General features: G+C 31.7%; 1 protein-coding gene across 2 annotated transcripts in view; it reads right to left on the minus strand.

The window, feature by feature from the left end:
* Positions 1-1,945: 1,945 nt before the first annotated feature.
* SLC35A3 (solute carrier family 35 member A3) overlaps positions 1,946-25,526 on the minus strand; it is a 61,646-nt gene continuing 38,065 nt past the window's right edge. For both annotated transcript variants that reach the window (XM_051993268.1, XM_051993267.1), the window contains exons 7-8: positions 19,044-19,177; positions 1,946-6,199 (exon numbers count right to left, since the gene is read on the minus strand). In XM_051993268.1, the coding sequence (XP_051849228.1) occupies positions 6,109-6,199; positions 19,044-19,177 (225 nt within the window). In that variant the 3' untranslated portion in view covers positions 1,946-6,108. The remainder of the gene's footprint in view (positions 6,200-19,043; positions 19,178-25,526) is intronic.

Raw genomic sequence — 25,526 nt, forward strand, 5'->3', positions numbered from 1 at the left:
TTTCCAGTTTCCTCAGGATTCAAGCATCCAAACCCATGGCTCCTGTAGCATATATCAGAGAAAAGAACTTCAATGGATAGACTTTTTACTTAAAATGGAATATCTAAATTTAATTTTGGCTTACTTTATGCATGGAGAAAATTGTACACTAACTGATCAGTAAAGCTAGAATGAATTGAACAATTGTATTATATATCAATTTATCCTATTCATGTTAATTAAGAGTAAATGTGTAATGGTGATCATTTGCAGATCTAAAAATCAGTTTTTTTGTTTTTGATTACATGTGCTTAAGCGTGTATGTGTGTGTATAAGTAAAGCTGTTTTAGGGCAAAGCAAAGACTTTTGACTAAATTTAATTATTTAAAATACCAAGATCATTTTAAAAAGCATAAGTAGTTATTGATTATCAGAAAGCTAAATACTAGTGCTTTATGTGTTCCATTGTCAGCAATGATCAAAACTGGTATTTTTAAAGTTCTTAGATATAGGGTTTAGAATTATTTTTAAAAATTTTTGAAGCTTCTCTTACTGTGAAGTTTTAAAACTGCTAACAAATGATACTAAGTTTGATCTGCATTGTCTTAATTAAAGGGAAAGAATTCAAAAGCATATGGACATTCTGAGGGGGGAAAAAACGTTAAAAACTTGAATTTGGGAAAATGCAAAGCATATTTTCAGTACGTTATTTTCTCCTCTAGAATGGCTTACCAGTGCTGAAATTTGATTTCAGTTCATTTTCAAGAGCTATAATAAAGACTGATATGATAATGCACACACCATTTGCCAATTAGTGTTTTGTTGATGGACAAGTAGTGATTGTAAACTAATTTACATGTTATATTTGTATTTACAAATAGGCACTAAAGATACTAGAATAATGGTATTCTGTACACTTAAATACTATTGAAAATCAAGGGAAAATAATGCTAAAATATTTTATAATTTTTTTTTCATTAGAGAACCAAATGAAATTTATATTATAAATAAAGCCAATCCTTTGAAATATTTTTTTACAATTTAAGTGATTTAGGTCCAGCAGTGCCTCTACTGAGTCTGTATCCCAAAGAGAACGTAAAGAAAAAGGAAAAGAAACCACATGTGCAAAAATGTTTGTAGCATCCCTTTTTGTAGTGGCAAGAAACTAGAAATTGAGTAGATACCCATCAGTTGGGGAATGGCTCAATAAGATATGATATATGAATGTTATAGAATATTATTGTTCTGTAAGAAAGGATCAGCCAGGTGATTTCAGAAAGGCCTGGAGAGACTTACAGAAACTGATGCTAAGTAAAATGAGCAGAACCAAGAGAACCTTGTACACAGCAACAAGAAGATAATGTGATTATTAACTCTGATGGATGTGATTTTTTTCAACAATGAAGTAATTCAGGCCAACCTCATTGATTTGTAGTGAGAAAAGCCATTTAAATCCAGAGAGAGGAACTATGGTGACAATGTGGACCACAATATAGTATTTTCACCTGTTGTTGTTGTTGTTTGCTTGCTTTTTGTTTTGATCCTCACTTTTTTTTTCCCTTTTGGATCTGATTTTTCTTGTGCAGCATAATTGTGGAAATATGTATAGAAGAACTGTACAAGTTAAACATTAAAAAATTTAAGTGATTTATCTCAGATTACATCAATTTTATAAAAAAGCCAAAAATTCTTCGACACTTAGATATTTTTAAATGATTCTTGAATTGCATTTGTCATAATATATGAAATAAATTATAAAGAAAATAGAGCACATGATTTCCATTGCATAAGGGAATTAACTTCTAGCAGACTGATCATCTTGTAGAAAATTTAAGTTTTCTGTCATTCTATGTATAAGTAGAGAAATTCACAGTAATTTAAACAGGAGCTACAGCAGATGAGGCAAAGTATGGATTTGTATGTGAGCTAGTAGTGATAATGTCTTGAGTAACAGGATGACCAGTAATTTATCATTGGTATTAAAAAAAGGAAAATTTTAATTTACATTCAGGTTCATATATATATTGGTAAGCAGGGTCACAATTTCAATAATAAACTATACCTAAATTCAAATAAAACTCATAACAAATAGGTGGTAATTAGATACTGAAAAATTTTGAAATATTTATCCAAAACATGACATAAAAAAGATCCATTGTACAATTTTTGAATTTTGTCCATAAAAGCTTAAATATAAAAAAATTACATATTGTTCCCCAAACCAAAAGATAACCAAGCAAATAAAACATGGAGATACAACAAAATACCCAAATTCTTTAGGGCAAAAATTAGCAATAAAATGTTAGTTAAAAGAACAAGAAACTATAATAGTAATCTGGTTTGTACTTCATTTTTAAAGTTTCAAAGTGCTCAATGATGAGTAATAGTGTTGCACTTTCACTCCAATATATACTGGTTATCAATTACCTGTACAGTATATTTAATTTCCTGTATCACAAAATAGATTTAATGAATACTTGTGGATACAGAATTTTTAAAAAATTCAATTGAGAAATAACAATTTAAAAATTCCTGATATTATTATCACGTATCCATAATTGTGAATTACAGTAACAACCTCCAGAAGTTAGGTATTTGGTAAGCAAGGCACACAGGACCATATCTGTAAAAGATGCTTCTTTTGGTCCTATATTTTATTACTAAATATGCTACATTATGGAAGTTCTTAAAGTGACTTACAAACATCACATAAACAACTTCTAGAAGGCTTACTATTGAAAAGCACACATTCATGATGTAAAATAAATACTGTCATGATGAACATTTAAATTAAAAGATGATGTTCAGACAAAAATAAACCCTGTTTCTCAAAAACAATACCTACATTGGAAGCAAACACAATAACATTTTTAAAATCTAGAAAACTACTTCGTCAGAAAGATTTGTCAGTTAATAAAGGTAATAAAAATCATATCTTAAACTCAGTACAGCACAATTTCTGAAATCTGTAGGGGCAGCCTTTTGATTGACAAATTCTTTCCCCCTATATTTTTGTCCAGGGTCTAAACTGGCTTTCAAGTTTTCTCCCACTAAGAATACCTAGAAATGCAAACCACTGTTCATCGTCCTGGTGATACGGATTTTAACATAAAAGAAATCTTCAAAAATTCATACCTATGGTACTCTTAAAAACAGTTTAATTTATTACTGTTCTGTTGGTAAATCCATTCTGTATATTTAAAACTTTTATCCAGTTTGAAATTGGACCCAATAGACTTCATTTATCATATTTTGCTAACTATTGGCACATATCTCTATAAAATGGTTATTTTTAGTGAATAAAGTAGTTGAGAAGTGAAAAAGCCTAAATTTCTTAAAATGCTAGAGTTATTTAGGTGTCAAAATCCTATGTCAATCATAGTATTGTTAAATTTTTAATCACATGGTTAGCAGACAAGACTATGGTAGATAAATCTGTCAAATTATCAAAAACTGTCATGAAAATGTCACATTAGCCAATGGTAAAAGTCAATCTATAACTCCAGTGGTCCTTTTCAAATTGTACATTCTAATATATTTCCCTTTGAACACAAAGCATAAATTAGATAATATAAAGTCTAAGAAAAAACATTTTCTTAATTTCAAGAAGTGTAAAATGTAAATTCTCTGTCCACAGAAGAGTTACTTTTGAAAATAAATATGTTACTGATTATAGAATATTAGAGCTGGAAAGAACTTCATAGGCCAATACTTTTATGTGACTGATAATAAACCAATACCTAGAGAAGTGATTTGCTCATGATCATAAAATGAATCAGTAGCACAGGTGGACAAGAACTCAGTTCTCACTCTTTCTGCCATACTACATTGCTTAGAATAATAATATTTATTTCCTGAAACTAGCCTGTTCTGATATACTTGCTTGAATACTTGAATAATTTTAAGTTTTTAGTCACTGGGAGCATGACATTAAACTAATCACATACTAATACTTTATTAGTATTACTTTTCAAACCATTAAAATAAGAGACAAGTCACACAGTGTCAACTGGCTAAGTAAGAAAGCATACTGAATTACTATTTAGACACCTAGACTATATTTTTAAAGTAAACTATATCCTGGAATTTTATGTATCAAAGTTCCTATGTAACTCAAGGATCTGAATTTCAATTGGGCCAGATTTTTGTAGCATACTAAGAAAACGCCCCAAATTGTTAACATTTTAACAACTCTCAAAGGAAATTGTTGCTATATGCCCAGGAATACTGTCCAAACAAGAACCAGTTTACAATACCTACTACAAAGATTCCAAGTGTTTTGTAATTGAACATATTTGTAAAGAATTGAAACCCTAGACAAAAGAGGTAAGAATGGACTCCTGATTTATGAACACAGAAGAATATTTTCAAAGAAATTTGATAGTAGGCTGACTCAGAAGTAGTCTAAATGCAATAAGAATGCCATAATTTTAAACACAAAACTTATGAACCTTATTTTTTAAAAACTACCCAGAATAGGTAACTATTGAATTTTTGAGTTATTTATGCATTTTTTTTTAAAAACTAGAATGTTACATGTTCTTTTAAAGTACATTATATAGAGAACAAGCTAGAATATCAAACTATTTTTGTTCACAACTGAATTAACCAAATATGATAACTCTGTAAGGTTTTTAATTAATAATTTATGATACGTCAACCTCATCAAAAATGAGTAAAATGGCTTATAACAAAATATTCCACTTCAATATTCAAAAGAACTTATCAAAGAAATGATGTTATTTTAAAGCAGGTGTTTTTGTGTAGTTATATATACACAAATATATATATAAAACACATATATACATACATACACTACTTTAATACACAAAACCATTTTTACACGTGTTTGTATACATGTATACATATATACAAACACACATTCATGTATTATACACACAAAGAAATGAATAAGAGCTTTTGTCCAAGCAGCCCCATGCAGTGATTGGAGTCTTATAAAAGTAATATCCCTTCAATTTAATACAGAGGAAGGGCATTTTTTAAGGTGGGGGGCTTAAAAATTTTGGGGGGAACCCTGAATTTAAACTTACTACATTATTTTAAACAATATAATGGCTATCTAAAATGGTTCTAGAAATCATTTTGATGCCAACTTACGATATTCAAATTAAAAATATCTTTACTGTTACAGCCTTAAAGAAGCTCTCATAGATTGAGATTATATTGAGTATAATATGATATAACATATAATATATACATGATAGTCCATAATGACTCCAAATAGAGTGGACATGAACAATTATATATTTTTATAAACCATTATATAGTTTAAGCATTGACTTCATCTTAAGTTACATTTAAAACTTTAAAGGAATCTGAATCACACATAGATAAAATTTAAAATAACATTAAAAGATCTAATTTATAAGAAAAAAATTAAAAAGAAACCAAGATCCAAACTTCACCTGTAGCTTGTATTTGGTTATATATATCATTACACAGAGAACTTTACATATAAATTTTCCCCTTTAGATATTAAATCAGACCCATATTATCCATTTTATAGAGTTTAACAAATAACAGAATTCAAATTTTTTAGTAATTTCTTTATAAATATAAAAATCTTGGATATGTGAAAACTTTTTTCAAATCATACTTCAATTTCTTCACAGCTTTAATAAGAAATAGCTAATTATAATCTTAATTACAGAATAATGAATTATATTCAGTGTAATCTATCTGTACAGAAATAGCAAATTAAAAACATTTACTAAGATTAAATAGATTTGATTTGCAAAAATTTATATCTGACAAATGTTGTCATGTGCTCTTGCAAAGAGTGCATAGGACATTTCTGCAGCAATCAATATTGTAAAAACCTTTTTTGTTAACTTCAGAGTTCAAGTTGTAAACATTTCTGAAACTAATCATTGGAAAGCTATTTTTTCTTTCAAGTTTTTACTTATGGATGCACTAGATATTTCACTTCCACCTGTAACAACCTTTTTACAGTTTTTAAACCTTTGTGACTTTGAATCATTTAAACAATCATGACCAGACTCAATCTGATGATCTCTCACAGAATTTATGTTGACATCCTCCGAGTGTGAATGATGTTTGAGAATATTAATACTTTAACAATCCTGAGAAACAAGTTTCAAAAAATAATTAGGCCTTCGTAGGATTTCCTGCAGGTTTGGGATCATAGCCATATAGGAAAGTAGCTGCTATTACAAGGATGGCTCCAAGGAAAAAGACACTAAATAAAAAAACAAAAGAAACAAGGAAAAAAAGAAATTAGTTATGTAAAAAATGTTTCCCATATTTTTAAATTAAAAAGGACTGCATTACTATTAAAATTTTCTTCCAGTAGCAAAAATTCAAAAATTACTTTGTGTCTCTCATTAACATATCCTTGGTTTGTTTAAAAAAAAAAAAAAAGTGAACAACTTACCAAACTTTTACTTTCCATTGTTTAAAAATAAGAGGAAAAAAAAGATAAAACTTCTACACAAAAGTCAAAGGAAAATTATGAAACATGCTTTAAGAGTAAAAAGCAATTAACCCAGAAAATTTTCTAATATTGGCTCATTCATTAAACTGTGCCTATTGAGGAAGTTTTCCTTTTCTCTACATGTCTACTTCAGCTATTTCTCAAATCTTTATAATCCTGAACTATATGGAAGATTAGCTTACTTCACATAACATTTTATACTTACAAAGACCATAAATAAATTCCCTGTCCCCATACTCTCATCCATACGTTTCAAGTTCTATCCACTACTCTATTTATCTCTCACTAAGTCCTCTAGAATGTTACTCCATTATATAAAGACATACCTTGTTTCACTGTGCTTTACTTTATTGTACATTGCAGATATTGTGTTTCTTGAAAAGTAAAGTTTGTGGCAACCCTGTATTAGTGATATTTTTTAACAGCATGTACTCATATTATGTCTGTGTCACATTTTAGTAATTCTCAAAATATTTCAATCTTTTTCTATTATCATTATATCTACTGTAATGATCTGTGATCAGTGATCCTTAATGTTACCATTATAATTGTTTTGTGGGTACCATGAAACATGCCCATATAAGTTAACAAAATTAATGACTATACAGTGTATTCTGACTGCTCCACAACCCTGCCATTCCCAAGTCTCTCTCTTCGCAGCCTTCCTGCTTCCTGAGGCACAACACCATTGAAATTAGGTCAATTAATAACCCAACAATGATTTTTAAGTGTTCAAATTAAGAGTCAACTGATGCACAAACTTCATTGTTGTCTTATTTTAAGAAATTGCCAGAGCCATTCCAACACTTTACCATTCACCATCTAAATCAGTCAGCAACCATCAACAATGAGGCTAAAATCCATCACCAACAAAAAGATTATGACTCACTTAAGGCTGAGATGATGGTTAGTATTTTTTTGCGAGCAAGTTTATAAATTAAGGTATGTACATTTTAAAAAACATAATAGTGTTCCATGCTTAATAGACTACAGTACAACATGAACATAACTTTTATATGCACTGAGAAAACAAAAAATTCATACAACTTGCTTTATTTCTGGGATCAGGAACTAAACCCACAATTTCTGAGGTATATCTGTACAAACTTCTTATACTTCTCTAGGTATTATTATTCCCTCTACTTCAAGCCACTAATTAAAATGGGTTTCAATTCAAATCTGAAAACACTATTGCTCTAGGAAAATTTCAGTGGGTCAACACTTTCACCTGCTTCCTACTAACTCTCAGGGTGAAGGAGAAAGTTTGATTTCATATAAGGCTTGGTCTTTCATCAATTCAGAATCACTGTTCTCTCATTATCACACATAGCTTCTCTTGCTATTAGCTCTCACCTCATCTAACAGGCAAATACAGCAAAACATGGAAATAATTCATTTTGAAAGGGCTGTAGGAAGATAGGAGCAATAAGATATGACTGATGGAGATGGGCATTGGTTTAACTATTCTGGAAAACAATTCGATCACATTTCAAAAAGTTATATAATTGTCCATAATTAAAGATCCCACTGATAAGTATGTAACTCCCTCCTAAAAGGTCAAAGACCAAAAAGGCTTGACTGTGGAGGAGAGATGAGATAATGCATTTCTCTCTCTTCCCTGCAGAGAATATGCATAAACTATTTCATATCCTTTCAGACTTAGGTGATGTGTTGTTTGATTTTGATGAACTGTTTTTCTTCTTCCTTTTTTAAAAATTTGTTTTAAAGGTTGGTTTGTTAGGTGGAGTAGAGGGATATATTCAGAAACTATTGTGACCTAAAAACAAGGGTTATCAATAAAAAGTAAATAAAGATGTTTAGAGAAATTCACACCAAGAGGGAAGCAGACAATAAATAATAAAACTAATATTTTTAACTAGTGTACCCACTATTAAATTTAATATACTAAATATACTAAATGTAATATATTAATTATTTATAATTTAATATACTAAATACATTGAAATTATTTTATGTACAAATCTGTTCATTCTTTTGTATCATGAATAATAAAAAGCTAGAAATAAATTCTCTGGCCAGAGACTGGGAAATGCTTAATAAATTGGGTTTATTGGATCCAAGACCTCACTGATATGGATATTCTCTCCAAAGATAAATTAAAATCTATCCATGCCTTTTCAGCTTATTTCATCTTTTTCATTTTCTTGTATTGAAATTTGTCCAACACTAGATATTTTACGACTTTCACATTTCCTGCATATTAGTGGATTTTTAGGCTATACATTTCTTGGTCTCTCCACCTAAACAGCTTAATTTCTTTTCCAATCACACTTTCTCAATTATGTATGTGTGTATATATAAAGGATGTATACATACACATATACACACTATATATTTTTTCTTTATATTATTTCTTGTACCTAATCCCTGAAAATATACTAGTTTTATTTGCACTCATCATTTTTGTCTCAAATCTGATTTCCTTAGAGACTCTGATTTCAAAGATGCATAAGGATACAGGATTATCAAAGGAAAATTTCAGTTAAAAAGATACTTTGCAATATTAATCAGAGAAATGCAAATTAAGACAACTCTGAGATATTACTACACACCTCTCAGATTGGCTAGGATGACAGGAAAAGATAATGCTGAATGTTGGAGGGGATGTGGGAAAACTAGGACACTGATGCATTGTTGATGGAATTGTGAATACATTCAGTCATTTTGGAGAGCAATTTGGAACTATGCTCAAAAAGTTATCAAACTGTCCAGTATCCAGCAGTGTTAATACTAGGCTTACAAGATCTCAAAGAAGGTAAAGGGATCTGTATGTGCAAAAATGTTTGAGGCAGCCCTTTTTGTAGTGACTAGAAAACTAGAAATTGAATGGATGCTCATCAATTGGAGAATGGTTGAATAAATTGTGGTATATGAATGTTATGGAATATTATTGTTCTGTAAGAAATGACCAGAGGGAGGATTTCAGAAAGGCCTGGAGAGACTTATATGAATTGACGCTGAGTGAAATGAGCAGGAAATCACTGACCTCAAGTACTCAAGGTACTTAAAGAGACTTATTCTACACTGGTTCATTTTTTGAGAGCCAAGTTTAAAACAATTTTAAAAAATTAACAATAACAGACTATGTCAACTTCCTTTTCAGTTATCTACTAATTTCTTAGATATTCCCCTTCTTCTATGATTACTGCAATTGGCTCAGTGTTTCATTTTTTTGTCCCATTTCCTGCCTCAGTGAACTTAATATTCATTTAAATTGTCCTGGCCTTAGTTAACTTACTGTTAATGGGTTGTAAAGTGGTTCAAATATTCAGAAAATAAAAAAAGAAATTATCAAATTGTTCATACCTTTTAAACCAAAAATTCTGATACAAGGGTTATATCATAAAGAAGATGCTTATTGCAAGAAAATATTCAAATGTATAAAAATGGTCATAGGGTCATTATTTATAATATTAAATTGCAGGAAACAAAACATAACAAGCAACTGAGAAATGATTCAACAAATTATGATGCATGAATTATATTTTTATGAAATGGAATGTTATTGTGCTGTAAGGCAGGAGTTGACAAAACTTCTTCTGGAAAGAGTCAGATGGCAAATGTTTTAGGCTTTCTCAGCCAAGAGACAAAAGTGAAGATATTTTTTAGATACTTACATAACAACAACAAAAAAATTTCCACTGACAAAATTCAAAATATAATAATTGAGTGCAATTTTTATAATATACATCTACTAGTGAAAATAATGTAATTATTTTGGAGAAGGACAGCATTTTACTTTATTGGGAGTCAGTGCTTCCCAATCATCAAAGTCGATTGAAAAAACTATCTATTAATGCTGATCTGTAATGAGATTTTATATATTTTATCTTTGAAAATATCTTTTGTCACTGATATATACTACCAAATGCTCACTTCATGAGAATATGATTTTAATTTAGCATATCATTGATATTTACTACAAAATGCTCACTTCATGAGAATATGATTTTAATTGAGCATATTCATTTCTTGGAAGGTATTTTAGAACCCTAGTAGAGTCTTCTCTTGATAACTGGCTTTTTATTTTTACCACGTCATTATACTGTACATTAATCAATTCCAAGTGCAGGTTATGGAGAAAGCTCATCAATTGCATAGTTAAATGGATTTTGAAACATGGAAATTTCTCTTGCACTTCTATGGACAGGTCTAAAATATGCAGCTGGAACTGTAGGATGAATTCAGAAAATAAATCAACTGCAACCACTCATATGAAAGTGTTCCAAATCACTATTGATCAGAGAAATGCAATTAAGACAACTCTGAGATACCACTAACACACCTGTCAGATTGGCTAAGATGACAGGAAAAAATAATGATAAATATTGGAGAGGATGCGGGAAAACTGGGATACTGATGCATTGTTGGTGGAGTTGTAAACGAATCCAACCATTCTGAAGAGCAATTTGGAATTATGCCCAAAAAGTTATCAAACTGTGCATATCCTTTGATCCAGCAGTGTTACTTCTGGGCTTATATCCCAAAGAAATACTAAAGAAGGGAAAGGGATCTGTATGTGCCAAAATGTTTGTGGCAGCCCTGTTTGTAGTGGCTAGAGACTGGAAAATGAATGGATACCCATCAATTGGAGAATGGTTGGGTAAATTGTGGTATATGAATGTTATGGAATATTATTGTTCTGTAAGAAATGATCAGCAGGATGAATACAGACAGGCTTGGAGAGACTTACATGAACTGATGCTAAATGAAGGAGATCATTATATACTTCAACAACGATACTGTATGAAGATGTATTCTGATGGAAGTGCATTTCTTTGACAAAGAGACCTAACTCAGTTTCAATTGATTAATGATGGACAGAAGCAGCTACACCCAAAGAAAGAACACTGGGAAATGAATGTAAACTATTTACATTTTTGTTTTTCTTCCCGGGTTATTTTTACCTTCTGAATCCAATTCTCCCTGTGCAACAAGAGAACTGTTCAGTTCTACATACATATATTGTATCTAGGATATACTGCAACATATTTAACATATATAGGACTGCTTGCCATCTAGGGGAGGGGGTGGAGGGAGGGAGGGGAAAAATCAGAGCAGAAGTGAGTGCAAGGGATAATATTGTAAAAAATTACCCTAGCATGGGTTCTGTCAATAAAAAGTTATTATAAAAAATATATACATATATATGTGTATATATACACACACACACACACACACACACACACACACACACACACACACATATATATCAACTGCAAATCTGTGTGGGAATGGGGAACTCTTTTTGTTTTAACTCTGACAGCATAAGTACTACATAAAGGAGTTTGACATTATTGTGATTTAAATGTTAGCTGTCATCAAATTTGATTTACCACATCATAAATAGGTTTCATATATAACAACCACTGTTTTGGCTTGTAATTTTAAGTTGAATAAAAAAAAATTGCCAAATCTACAGAAAAAACAAATCCCCAATGCTAATTAATATTTGCATATAATATATAACATATTATGTATAATAATATATAATAAATAATAACAGTAGTTAAGCAGCAAATACTACAAAATATTTATAGCAGCATTTTTTGTAATACCTAAAAATTGGAATCAAAGTAGATGCCCCTTGATTGGGGAATGGATTATCAAATAATGGTACATTAATATAATGTAATATTATTGTGCTGTAAGAAAGATGCATATGATAAATATGGAGAAGCATAAAAAGATCTCCACAACCTAATGCAAGGTAAAGTGAACAGAGACAAGAAAACCATATGCACAGTGACTAAAAGAACGTAGATGAAAGGTGCAACACACCAAAAAATTAAAAATAATGTAACAAAATCATAAAGATCCATTGAGAATCAAATGAAAAGACATGAAAAGATACTTCTAACCTACCCCTCAGTAGAGCTGGGAGTTCACAGGCATTACATATTGTACAAATTTTCAGATTTTCTCAAATGATTTTTTCTTTTCTCTTAAAGTCTATTTGTCACAAAGGACAAGGAGGGGGAAACAATGGGAAGAAATACATGGTATACTATGATAATGTAATAAATAAACTTCAATAAAATTTTTAAAATAATAATGGTAGTTCATAATAGTTCTCATTCAGAAAAATTTAAATTTAGGACATAAACTCAAAAAAAATCATAAAATCTTTTTTTCCTCTTGTATTGATATTATAGTTATGTAATGGTAATTTTTTTAAAAAACCCTCACTGTACAGCAATACATGTAGCAACAGAAAGTGCTGAGTGATAACTCTAGCACTATGATTTTCAGTGTGCCAAGCAGCAGTGCAATGCGAGGAAAACAACTGTTACAACTATTTAATTCTACAAAAACAGCCATAAACAATGCATAAGCAAATGTCATAATAAAACTGTTACGGACATTTAAATGTGAGTTTTATGTAATCTTTCTGTGTCACAAAATATTCTCATTTTGATTTTTTTTCAACCATTTAAAAATGTGAATACCATTCTTAGCTTACAGCTGGGAGTCACAAGTGAGACTAGGCCAATAGAATTAGTTTGTTGATTCTGGCTATAAGGTAAGACAAAAAGAATGCAGAGAAATATGAGAAGATTTGTATGAGAATAAAATGAATGACAACAAGCAATGATCACAATACTGTAAAAGAACACAACTTTGAACGACTTTAGGGGCAGTTAAATGGCACACCAAGTCTTGGAATCTGGAAGATCTAAGCTCAAATCTGGCCTTGACACTTAACACTTAGTAGCTGTGTGACCCTAAACAAGTCAATTAATCCCAACTGCTTCGCCAAAAAAGAAAAAGAAAAAAAAACTGCTTTGTTGCTTTTATTTACATATGAGGTGACAGACAAAGTTTGTTGGTAGGTAGAGATGGGGATATTGGATATTACAGTAATGACATATAATGTACAAAAAAGGAGAGAAGAAAGAAAAAAGTACAAATGAAACATTTAAAAATACAGAGAGAAGATCAGAAGGAATACAAAATAAGATACAATCAAAACAATGATAGAGTATGATGTGTCCATCAAAACAACCAAGTGGAGATGTGCTTAAGGCAGTTGGAAATACAGGGCTAAATTCATTAGAGAGAAGTAAAGGTTGGAAATAAAGATTATGGTATTTAACTGAATAGAACTGGTAGTAAAATGAATGAAAATGCTAAATGAAAAGATATAACAAACTATAAATAAATGAGAGAAAATGAAGAGAGCACAACAAGATAATTAAAGACCATCTACATTAAAGGGCTAGGAAGAAACTAGGATTATTTAAAGAGGAAGAAAAATTGAGATTGATATAAAGTTAAGCAATAAAAAAAGGCCATTTGGAATGGATTACTAGGAAGTCATTTGTAACCTTTGAAAGAAACATTTTAATAAATGAGGAAAAACACAAACTAAAAAGTATAAAGGACTCAGCAGGAAATTATGAAGTGGCATTAGATATAGATAACTTTTTCAAGGTTTCAACAGGTCACTCTTGCTCAAAAAATTTTAACGATCCCCCATTGTTCTTAGAAAGAAACAATTCCTTAGTCTGGCAATTAAGGAACTCAACATAATCCCAAACCTATTTACTACTCTAGTAGTACTTCACATTATTTCCCTTCACATCTTTTTCAATTTTGCCAAATCAAACTGCTGTTTCTTGATGTCATCCTGCTCCCTACTGCATCTATAATTTTTTTTTTCCTGTGCCAATGACACTTTTTAAACTATCATGGTCTTCTAATAAAGTGGACCTCGGATCTTCCCTGACAATCTGGGGTGCCCCCTTCTTTCAGAACTTTGCTTTTGTAGAGTTTAATACTCAAACAGGTAAAAGAGGCATGGTGAAATACAGAATCTCATGCTTTATAGACCTTTGCACCCATGTACTCTTAGAACTGTTGGGACCATTCTTTTTTCTGCTCTTAGAAATCCTCTCAAGGTTTGCTCCTCAAACTATGCTCAAAAAGTTATCAAGCTGTGCATACCCTTTGATCCAGCAGTGTTTCTACTGGGCTTATACCCCAAAGAGATACTAAAGAAAGGAAAGGGACCTGTATGTGCCAAAATGTTTGTGGCAGCCCTGTTTGTAGTGGCTAGAAGCTGGAAAATGAAAGGATGTCCATCAATTGGAGAATGGTTGAGTAAATTGTGGTATATGAACGTTATGGAATATTATTGTTCTGTAAGGAACGACCAGCAGGATGAATACAGAGAGGACTGGTGAGACTTACATGAACTGATGCTGAGTGAAATGAGCAGAACCAGAAGATCATTATATACCTCAACAACGATACTGTTTGAGGATGTATTCTGATGGAAGTGGATCTCTTCGATAAAGAGAGCCTTAATTGAGCAAAGATGGAAAGAAGCAGCTACACCCAGAGAAAGAACACTGGAAATGAATATAAACTGCTTGCATTTATGTTTTTCCTCCCGGGTTATTTATACCTTCTGAATTCAATTCTCCCTGTGCAACAAGAAAACTGTTTGGTTCTGCACACATATATTATATCTAGGATATACTGCAACCCATTCAACATGTAAAGGACTCTTGCCATATGGGGGGAGGGGTGGAGGGAGGGAGGGGAAAAATCGGAACAGAAATGAATGCAAGGGATAATGCTGTAAAAAATTACCCTGGCATGCGTTCTATCAATAAAAAATTATTAAAAAAAAAAAAAAAAAAAGGTTTGCTCCTCAACAACATCATCCCTAATCTTCCCAGCCACACATGTTCTCTTTTCAAAAACCTAGTGGAAAAAAAGAAATTGAAAATACAAGTAAGAGGACAGATGCTAGGACAGAGTCTTTCTGGAAGCAGAAAGAGGGAAAAGAATAAGGGGTGTTATTATGGGGTACTATTCCTCCCATGGTTGGAATACTCTTCCTTATCTTGCTGGTCTCCCTGGCTTCCTTTAAAGCCTACCTAATATTCCATTCTTTACAGGAAGCCTTCCCTAATCTCTCCTTTATTTCACATTTTTCCTATCTAGAAGTTGCTTTGTACCTGTTTGTTTGCATGTTGTGAATCCCTTTCGATTGTAAGATCCTTGAGGGCAGGAGTTCTTTTCTACTTTTTTCATTTCCAATGCTTAGGATTATGCCTAGCACATAATTGGCCCTTAATAAATATCTACTGAATAGCATTATTTGGAACAACTTTATTAAGGAATTAAAGATTCCTTCTTCTCCTCTTCCAGGAGGTATTAATCAAGAGAAATTAAAGATACCCTATAAAAAATGGGGAAGGGAGGAAACTAAGGAGTTTACCGTGTATGGTTTCAACTTTCTTAGTAAAATAGAAGTTTTAAGTGACCTGTTGGTACGTATGAGAAGGAAAATGGGAAATTTTGAGACTGCCTGTGGGGAATGAGATAGGGTTGTTAATAAGGGTTCAGATCAGCATTTGACCAGGGAACTAAACAACAGAGGGAAACAGGGCAGGTTGCCAATATGTGTGGGGATCATACTGGATCTGAAGGAAAGGAGACTGACATCTGATTGAAACCAATTCTGTCCCCACAGAGGGACTGAAGTTAGTGAAAATTTATTATTCAATGTGAGAGGATGCTAAGATAACGTTGAGATTTAGCTCCTAAGGGCAAACCTGTCATAAAAAGGGAAGATGTCAGAATGTGAGCAAAAGCAGAATATAAAGAAACAAGCTTAAAACTTACAAAGATTTTAGGGGAAAGAAAATTCAGTCAAAAATTTAAAGATATTAGAACAAAAGGGGAAATGGCCATCAAGATATCTAAACAATTGCAAATATCTCTACATACATATTACAAGACAAAGGAAATTAGACCAATATCTGATGACACAGAGAACCTTTCTTAATTCTTCTTAATTCTTTGTTGTATGAACAAAAGCAGGAATAACAATATGAAAGAGGATAAAGAGAACAAACAGCAGAATTTATGACCTGCAGAGAAGAATTGAGAAAATCAAAAACTCAAATTTGTGGTGATGAGTGTCTCCAAAGAAGTGAAAAAAAGACAGCTAATTGGGAATATATATATATATAATATTTGTTTAAATGAAGGCAATCTGGGAGAACTAAAAAAGCACTGGTGCTAAAACACATGATTTCTAGCACAAAAGAATATAACTAATTAAAAATTCTAAATATTAAAATTCAAGAAATAATTCCAGAAAACTTCCCAGAAATTTCTAAATATAAAAAACACCAATTAACATATTACTTTCAGAAAGAAAAACAAAGAATAACTTGACCAGAAAAAAAGTAAACAGAGAGATAGTATAATGGAGTTAACACAATTTTTCAGGGTGTTACAGGATCAATTTTCAACATGTTTTAAAACAGGGGTTTCACCTCACACTTATCAGATTGGATGTGATAAGAGGAAAAGATAATGATGATGTTGGAAGAGACATGGGAAACCTGGGACACTAATTCATTGTCAGTACAGTTGTGAACTGTTATCATTTTGGACATCAATTTAGAACTATACCTGAAGGGCTATAAAAATGTACATACCCTTTAATCTAATAATGTCACTACTGGATTTGTATCCCAATGAAATTATAAAAAAGGAAAAAAAAAACCCACATGTACAAAATTTTTGTGATGGCTAAGAATTGGAAATTGAGTAGATGTCCATCAATTAGGGAAATGACAATAACTTATGATATATGAATGTAATGGAATACTACTGTTCTATAAGAAATGATGAATAGACTGATTTCAGAAAAGCCTGGAAATATTTATATGAACTGATGCTAAGTGAACATTGTATAGAGCAAGATTATGTGCAGTTCTGACAGACTTAGCTCTTCCCAGCAATACACTGACCCAAGACAATTCCAATAGATTTGGCGTGGAAAATGCCATCTGCATCTGGAGAAAGCACTCTGGAAACTGAATGTAGATCAAAGCATACTATTTTCAGTTTTTCTTTTTTTGTTTGCTTTTTCTTTCTTGCAGTTTTTCCCTTTTGTTCCAATTTTTCTTTCACAACATAACTAATATGGAAATATGTTTAAGATGACAATACATACATAACCTACAACACAGTGCTTACTGTCTTGGGAAGGCAGAAGGCAAGGGAGGGAAGAAGAAAAGAAAATTTGGAACTCAAACTCTTACAACAATGTTGACAGCTATCTTTAAAAAAAAAAATAGGGGAAGATACCAAATGTCTATGAGAAAAAAATCACGGGTATTTTCACTATCAAATAAAGAGACAAGTAAATACTAATGCACAGATTCATTATGTCATATGCTAATTTCTTTTTGTTTTTTTCTACAAGGAAAAAAATAAAATTTTTTGGTGTTTTTCAAGCTTAATTAAAACAAAAAAACCCCAAAAAACAAACAAAAAAAAAAACCACATTTTTTTCCCCTAAGTTTTTTACTAAGGACAAATAATTTTTTTAACCAAGCCTCTAGTGATGAGCTGCTCCCTTTTAACTAGTTGGATCAAGAGGAAAACCAGTTAGGCTGTCATCAGCCTCAAACTTCAAGCCTTTTCAGCCTGGTAAGACCTATCATAACTTTGAGGATCCAGGCTAATTCTGTCATAATGAAAGCCTCAGCTCAGAATTTTAATCAAGGTTTAAAATTGATCATTACTATTTTATAATAAAATCATAAGTTTCCTTCAAATATGTGATAAATGTTAGATATCTTATTTTGGCCTAGAATCTTAATTCCCCCCTCATCCCAAATAATACAGATGCAAATTTATAATTAAATAAGAACAATGATTTAAAAAAAAAAGTCATTTGATAACCCATTTATTTTTAGGTAAATTACTATTCCATTAAAGGCCAGTAAAGAATTTGTATGAAGATCTCAAAAATTTGAATTTTAAGACATTTTTCATTAATAAGAAAAATGACCAAGCTAGAAAAAACACTTTAAAGTTACTAAACTGGGAAGTGAACTGAAATCTAATATTTCTATAATTTCCATAATTCATTACACTCAAATTTTTATGAGTATTTATTCACACTTAATTGAGAAAATTTTGGCCAAATAAACAAAATTTACAAATGGTTAACTTTAATACTTCATACTAAATTTGCAAACTTTTCAAAGATTACTATTAAAAAACCCTAAGCATAATCTCTTAAGCTTTTAGCGATTCTTAAAATGTTGAGTTTAGCAGTGTCCTGCACACAATAAGCACCTGATAAGTATTTGCTTACTTAATTATGTATGATAGTCTCAGGCTATGTCTAAAAACATTGTACCAATTCACTTAACTATCAGGAATACATGGGGCAGGAGCTTACAAGTTTTCTCTAGGTCCACCAACTTTGGATTTTACCATTTATATTTATTTTTGCCAAATTAATGCCTGGAAAGTACTACATAATTTGATATTTAACTGCTTAATGTGTTAATTTTCGTCCCCAGCCATACCTCAAAGAGTTTCTTGCAGATAAAGACATGTTTTATAGATATTTTCTGTTTAACATATATTGAGCAGTACATAGCACATAGTAAGATCTCACTGATATATATTGAGTGATGATTTGTAGTTGATAATATAGCAACTGATCTTACTTTACTAAAACAGGAAATATACTCAATTTGCTAGTAAGGCACATCTAAGTGAAGAAAAATGATTCATTTACCTGGTTGGAACGAAATCTTGCAGCCAAAAATAGGAGATTAGTGTTGATAATATTATAGACAAAGATGTTGCAAATCCTTTTAAAATATTATCTGCATACTTAATAACAGCAGCTATGACAAGGCCTCCAAGTGCCTGCAAAAGGTCAAAAATGGTTACTTTTAGGGACAGACAATGATTTCATTCTTGAAAACTTTCAACTAATGGTAATTTTCAACTTCTCTACAATATTTTCTTTTTAACGTAATATAAATCTTAGGATTAATAGCTATTATAGGATTTTAAATCCCCAAATAGAAGAATTTAAAAAAAAAAACCTCTCTAGAAACAAAGATTTCAATCAACAGACAACTTGTTTTAAACAATATCTATTATGACTGATCTGAAATTTTTTCAATAAATGTCTTAAAAATCATACAGAAACACACATTATTATGCGAAAGTCAACAACTTTTAGAGTCTGGAAACTGAGTTCTTGCTTTACATACTTATTAGCCAGACAATCCTAGGAAAGTCATTTAACCTCTCAGTTTCCTTATCTGTAAAATGAAGATTATAATAGTACATAAAGGACTGGTGTCAGGATTAAATAAAATAAAATAAAATAAATAGCTTTTTGAAGAGCTAAGTAAAGAAAACTGTAAAAAAAAAAAAACAAACAAAAAAAAAAAACCCATATAAACATTTGTTGCTATTATTACAATGAAAAGAGCCCTAGATTGTGAGATAGGGAACCCAGTTTCAAATTCCCATCAGTCACTTACTTATAACCTCTGACATTTTGGGCTAGTCAGTTATTTCTAAAACAAGTGGGACTGAAGAACTAGATGATATTTAAGGCTACTTCTAACTCAATCTCTGATTGTACGATAAAAATAAAATTTCTACATAATAGTTTAGGGCAGCTTTCTGTACTAAAATTTAGAAATATTTTAAACAGAATTCTTCTTATCATTCATTAGTCAAAATAGTATTTAATTTGTATTACCTAAGGTAGGGCTTCTTAAACTTTTTCCAATTGCAACCCCTTTTCATCTGAGAAAATTTTTATGCAACCTTTGGTATATAGGTATATAAAACAAGTATACAATCAAACATTTATTGATAATAAATCATAATTTTACAACCCCACATTCAATCACATGACCCCAGATAGGATCTTGACCCATAGTTTAAGCAGCTTTTACCTAGACAATGAAAAAAAAAATTCACACTGTAAATTATTTTAAAACAATTAGTTAATCCATTTACCTACTATCAAGAGTGTTCATTAGTATGTTGTCCTTTGAAAATAAAGATAACACTGCTGCCTTAGAAGTATTTTTCCAATAGTACTTAAAGAATTTTGGCAGCTATGTACTCTTGTACTCAGTCTCCCCCTTAATCATTTCCATTAATTTGTAGATACAATCTATAGCCATCTAACTCTCAATAACACAGTCTTCTTGTTAATCTTCTGGGCTCACCACTCACAGACTAAGAAGTTCATAAGACAAATGTAGCTCAAGATGCTTAGCATAATGTGTTTATCTAAAGGGCTAGCAGGGCCTAACCACTTGAAATTTCTGACTATACATACAGCTAAACTCTGGACAAATAATGGAATCTACCTGGCTCTGTTAAAAAAAAAAAAATTCTTTCATAAAACTTATGAAATCAAAATTCAGATAACCTATATATATGGATTTCTGTTCACATGTCCCCACTGAAAACCATAAATACCTTGATATACATAACTTGATTAATAAAATATTTCTACTGAAGGTTCAAAGAATGAGTGAGCAACACTTAGAAATCTGTCTTCTCTTTTGACACTACTAAAAATGTGTGTTCCAAGCATCCCATGATCTTCTAATTACCAAATTCAATCACTCAATCTTTTACTACTTTATAACACTGTGGCATACTGTCTCCTTGAAACGCTCCTCTTTTTAACATAAATAGAATTTTATTTTTTCCACTTTACGTGTAAGTTTTCAATGTTCACTTTTTTATAAGATTGAGTTCCAAATTTTTTCTCCTCCCTCCCTTTTTTCTCCAAGATAGCAATTTAATATAGATTATACATATGCAATTATGTTAAACATAAAAACTGTTCTTTTTCATCATGAATGTATTCATACACTGCTGAATATAATGTAATCAAAAAACACAACATCCCATTTTAAGCATAGATTACATTTAACTAGGTAGTAACAAAACTTTTCTGATGAGGATCCCCTTCTGAACTTTTTTTCTCTATATTTATTATTTATTTACTATTTTCTTTTTCTTTTTTTGTCTGTCTTTTCTCCCTTTTTTGGGTAAGTCTTCCACTGTGACCAAAAAAAAAAAAAAAAATTCAACGAAACAAACAAAACAAACCAACTCATTAGTCAAATCTGAAAATGTGTGCTTCATTCTTCACCTCCAAGTTATCACTTCTTTACCAAAAGGCAGGAAGTGTATTGAAACATTTAGTTTTCTGAAGTCATGACCAGTCTGATAATTTTCTCTGTTGGTTTCTCAGTTATTGTATTTTCGTGGTTCTCTTTCTACTTCTGTAACTAATTCTTTTGTATTTCTTTCATAGGTTTCTTCCTCAATCTATTGAGATTAAAGACTTTTCCACTGAAGGGCTTTTCTTCTATCTCTACCTCTCTATCTTGATATGACAGACTCAGTGATTCCCTAAAGGCCAACTGGTCCAATTGATATCAGAGCAAGAGTTCCCTAAACAGCAAATCAGAGAAGTATTCCTTCAGTCTTTGTTTTAAGACCTTCAGTGAAAGGAACTCATCTCCTCAAAAGCTACTCACTGTATGTTCAAAAAAGTCTAATGGTCAGGAAGTTTTTCTTAGCCTGAGTCTAAAATAACCTTTTCTCAAATATCCATTCTAAACTTAAAATTACCTTTCTCAAATTTCCATTCATTGTTGTGAATTGTGCAACAATTCTAATTCCTTTTCCATATGGTAACACTTCAAATGCTAACAAGACAGCTGTTGGGGTCTTCAGTCTTTTCTACATTAAATACCTGCAGTTCCTTTAACTAAGCCTCAAAGGAAACTTTTGAAGCAGCTGCTCACTGCTTTAAACAAAAATCTTATAAATTCTTTTTTTGACCAATGGCATGTCATACATCCATGGAGGTTGCACCTAGGCTTCAAGGCAATCCATAGCAACTCTTCTACTCAGGATAGTAAAGTCTCAGGGAAATTTCCACTTCCATCTTAGAGATTTTCCCCTAAAATATCTGCTCTCCTTCAAGTCACTTGCTCAGAAGAGTAACTTTCCTGATATTTCCCTAAATCTGGAGTCTCTGGGGTGTTCAACACCTAAAAGGGGTGAAGAGAGAACTGACATATCTAGAAAAAAAGTAAGAAATTTACATATTTCACCTTAAGTTTCTATTCTACCATTGTTTTTGTCTCTTGAAATAATTTTTGGCTCCACTTTGCCTGTGTATTTTTTGGCAGAAATGCCTTTGGAGCTAATGATCTGAATTTACGTTTATGTTTTACATAATGTTTAAATTCTGTCTGGGCTTGAAATGGATATTGAATGAGAGGCACTGAGTCTCTTCCCAAGTCAGAAAAAGTAAAGTTAATTGTATAGGAATTCATAAATATACATTCTAATCTAAATAAGAAAATTGAAGTACATTCCTTTTCCCCTGTACATTTGGGCTATGATCTAATTAATTTATGTCATTACCTGTATGTGGTGTTCTTTTTCTTTAAAATATAATGGTTCTCTCTGGGAGCAGTTTTCTTGGGGAGGTTTTCTGGAGGCAGCTTTAGTTTCAGTTTCAATATAATAATCACCCAAATGCAGCCAGGTGCTAATAGTTCAAATCTTTTATTGCTTCCTCCAAAATAGCCCGGTTAGTTTTTCTTAGAAACCTATCTTTCTGATTGGTTCTAAGAGCTCTTGCAGTTACCCTTTGCCTCTGCTTTCTTCAACCTCCAGCCAGCACAAAGGTGGAAGATGGAATGAATCTCTCTTGCCTCCGAGAGAGGGCTTCTGGATGAACTTACTTGACACTCCCCTCTCAATCTTTTCAGCTGAACTCCCAACTGAGCCTCTGTCTGCTTCTTATATATGATCTCCTCTGAGAGAGTGGGATTATGGGATCTGAGAGTGGGATTATGGATTTCTTCCCAGAGTGCTCTCTGGCCCTAAGAGCTTCTTGCTTATATGAGCTCTCTAAAGGTGTGGACACAAGCATTGTTTCTATCAGTATTAGCTACTTATCACCAAGTAAGGATTTGTTCTAAGGTGTGAACTAATAAGCATTGTATCAATTCCATTGAGTTAACACTAAGATTCTAGTCTCCCTTGAGTTAACATCTCGTTTCAAGTTGAGTTAACACTAGGAGTCTAACATCTGTATGAAGTTTGGTTTTTAACACCTCCATTTTTCTTCTATCTTCTAAGTGCTGTATCCTTTTTTGGGTGTACCCAATCCTTCTTTTCTTCAAATCTACTGATATAACATTTGTCATAATTTTTACAGTCAATTCACAAAGCCATTTTCATTGATTCGTTCATCAGAAGTTGTTTTCTGAGTTCTTGTTTCTTTTTATATTTCTAAATATCCTTATTCTGTTCAGTTGTATTCATCTAATTCTGGGTGATCCCATTTGGTTTTCTGTTTTTTTGGTTTTTTTGGCAAAGATACTAGAGTAGTTTGCCATTTCCTTCTCTAGTTCATTTTACACATGAGGAAATGGAGGCAAATAGGGTTAGGTGACTTATTCAGTATCATACAGCTAATAGTCTAGTGAGACTAGATTTGAATTCTGATCTCCCTGATTCGAAGCTAACATCCTTCCTTTATGTCTTTGAGGTGCCCCATACTCTGTAGTGTTATGTGATCGTCCAATGTTGGGACTATTTTCAACTAAATGTCTTTCCTGAGATCACCATTCCATTAAGAATAAACCATACGTAGAAATTGTCTAATTTGTGCCTCATATAGTTGGCTCCCAAAAAGACTTGATAAATATCAATACACAGCTGGAGATGGTTCAAATTATATGTCTTTTCTCCACATTGCAGGGGGAGATAACAATCTTTAATAAATCACAATTTTTTCTCAGTTCTTTAAAGACTTTCCTTTAGAACTGCAACATTTCTAATTTTATTTCAAGAATGGAATTCCCTGAAGGCATGTTTAAAGCACTTAGAAGGGCTTGTAAAACTATAAAAATTTTTTCAGTAAGTTAGTCCAGAAATCTGTGGATAGGCATTAAACACGATATGCCCTCTAAGAGCTAGCAAACAAATCCAGATATTCTCTTACTGAAGAATACTGGACTACTTTACAAGAGAGATAGAAATTCTCCTTACCTTCCATAAGTATTTATTTTTCACTTAATTTATTATGCTTCATTCATTGTTAAATTTGCAATTATCATGACTGCCTTCCTCTATCCAAATCCACATGATGAGAATCTGTATTTCCCATTTTTACCTATTAAATGTTTCTACTGTAAGTCCTGTCTAAATTTCAAACTTGCTGGGTCCAAAACTGACCTCATTATCTCTCTGAAATTACTTTCTTCCTCTTCCTATTTCTGAAAATAACATTATCATTATTTCAAATTAAATAATGATTTAAGATGCTTTGTAAGCATGAAAGCAGCATATAAAACCAGCTGTGGTATTCCAGCAATCCATCCAAACTTAGATGCTATCTTCTGACTCTCTCTTTTCTTTTTAGATACAGTTAAACACCACAATCTGATATAGTCTCTCTCTGCAATGTCTCTTTCTTGTTTTTCCCATACTATTAGCTTTATACTCTCTGACATTACCCTAGAAATTCTTCCTCTATTTTACTCTATAGTTCTGATGCCAAATTAATTTCCTTAAGCACAGCTTTCTTACTTTTATTCAAACAATTCCAATGGCTCTCCATTCCTTAGAATTCAGTGGAACTTCCTAAAATTAATTCAAGATTCTATATATATAGGCTAACTTCAACCTTTTTCCAACTTTATCATTCACTATTCTTGAATCCAAATCCCACTGAAACTTACTGGTTGAGAGACAATAGACAAGGGGCAATCTCTTTGAGCTTCAGTTTCCTCATCTATGAAATAGGAATAAGAATACCTATAGTATAGATGATTTCAGAAAGGCCTAGAAAGACTTACATGAACTGATGCTGAGTGAAATGAGTAGAACCAGGAGATCATTATATACCTCAACAACAATACTATATGATGATCAATTCTGATGGACCTTGCCATCTTCAGCAATGAGATGAACCAAATCAGTTCTAATGGAGCAGTAATGAACTGAACCAGCTACATCCAGGGAAAGAACTCTGGGAGATGACTAAGAACCATTACATTGAATTCCGATTCCCTATATTTTTGCCTGCATGGATTTTTGATTTCCTTCACAGGCTAACTGTACAATATTTCAGTCCAATTCTTTTTGTACAGCAAAATTGGACATGTATACTTATTTTGTGTTTAATTTATACTTTAAT

This window comes from Antechinus flavipes, chromosome 4, assembly GCF_016432865.1.
Source record: "Antechinus flavipes isolate AdamAnt ecotype Samford, QLD, Australia chromosome 4, AdamAnt_v2, whole genome shotgun sequence".
NCBI lineage: Eukaryota > Metazoa > Chordata > Mammalia > Dasyuromorphia > Dasyuridae > Antechinus > Antechinus flavipes.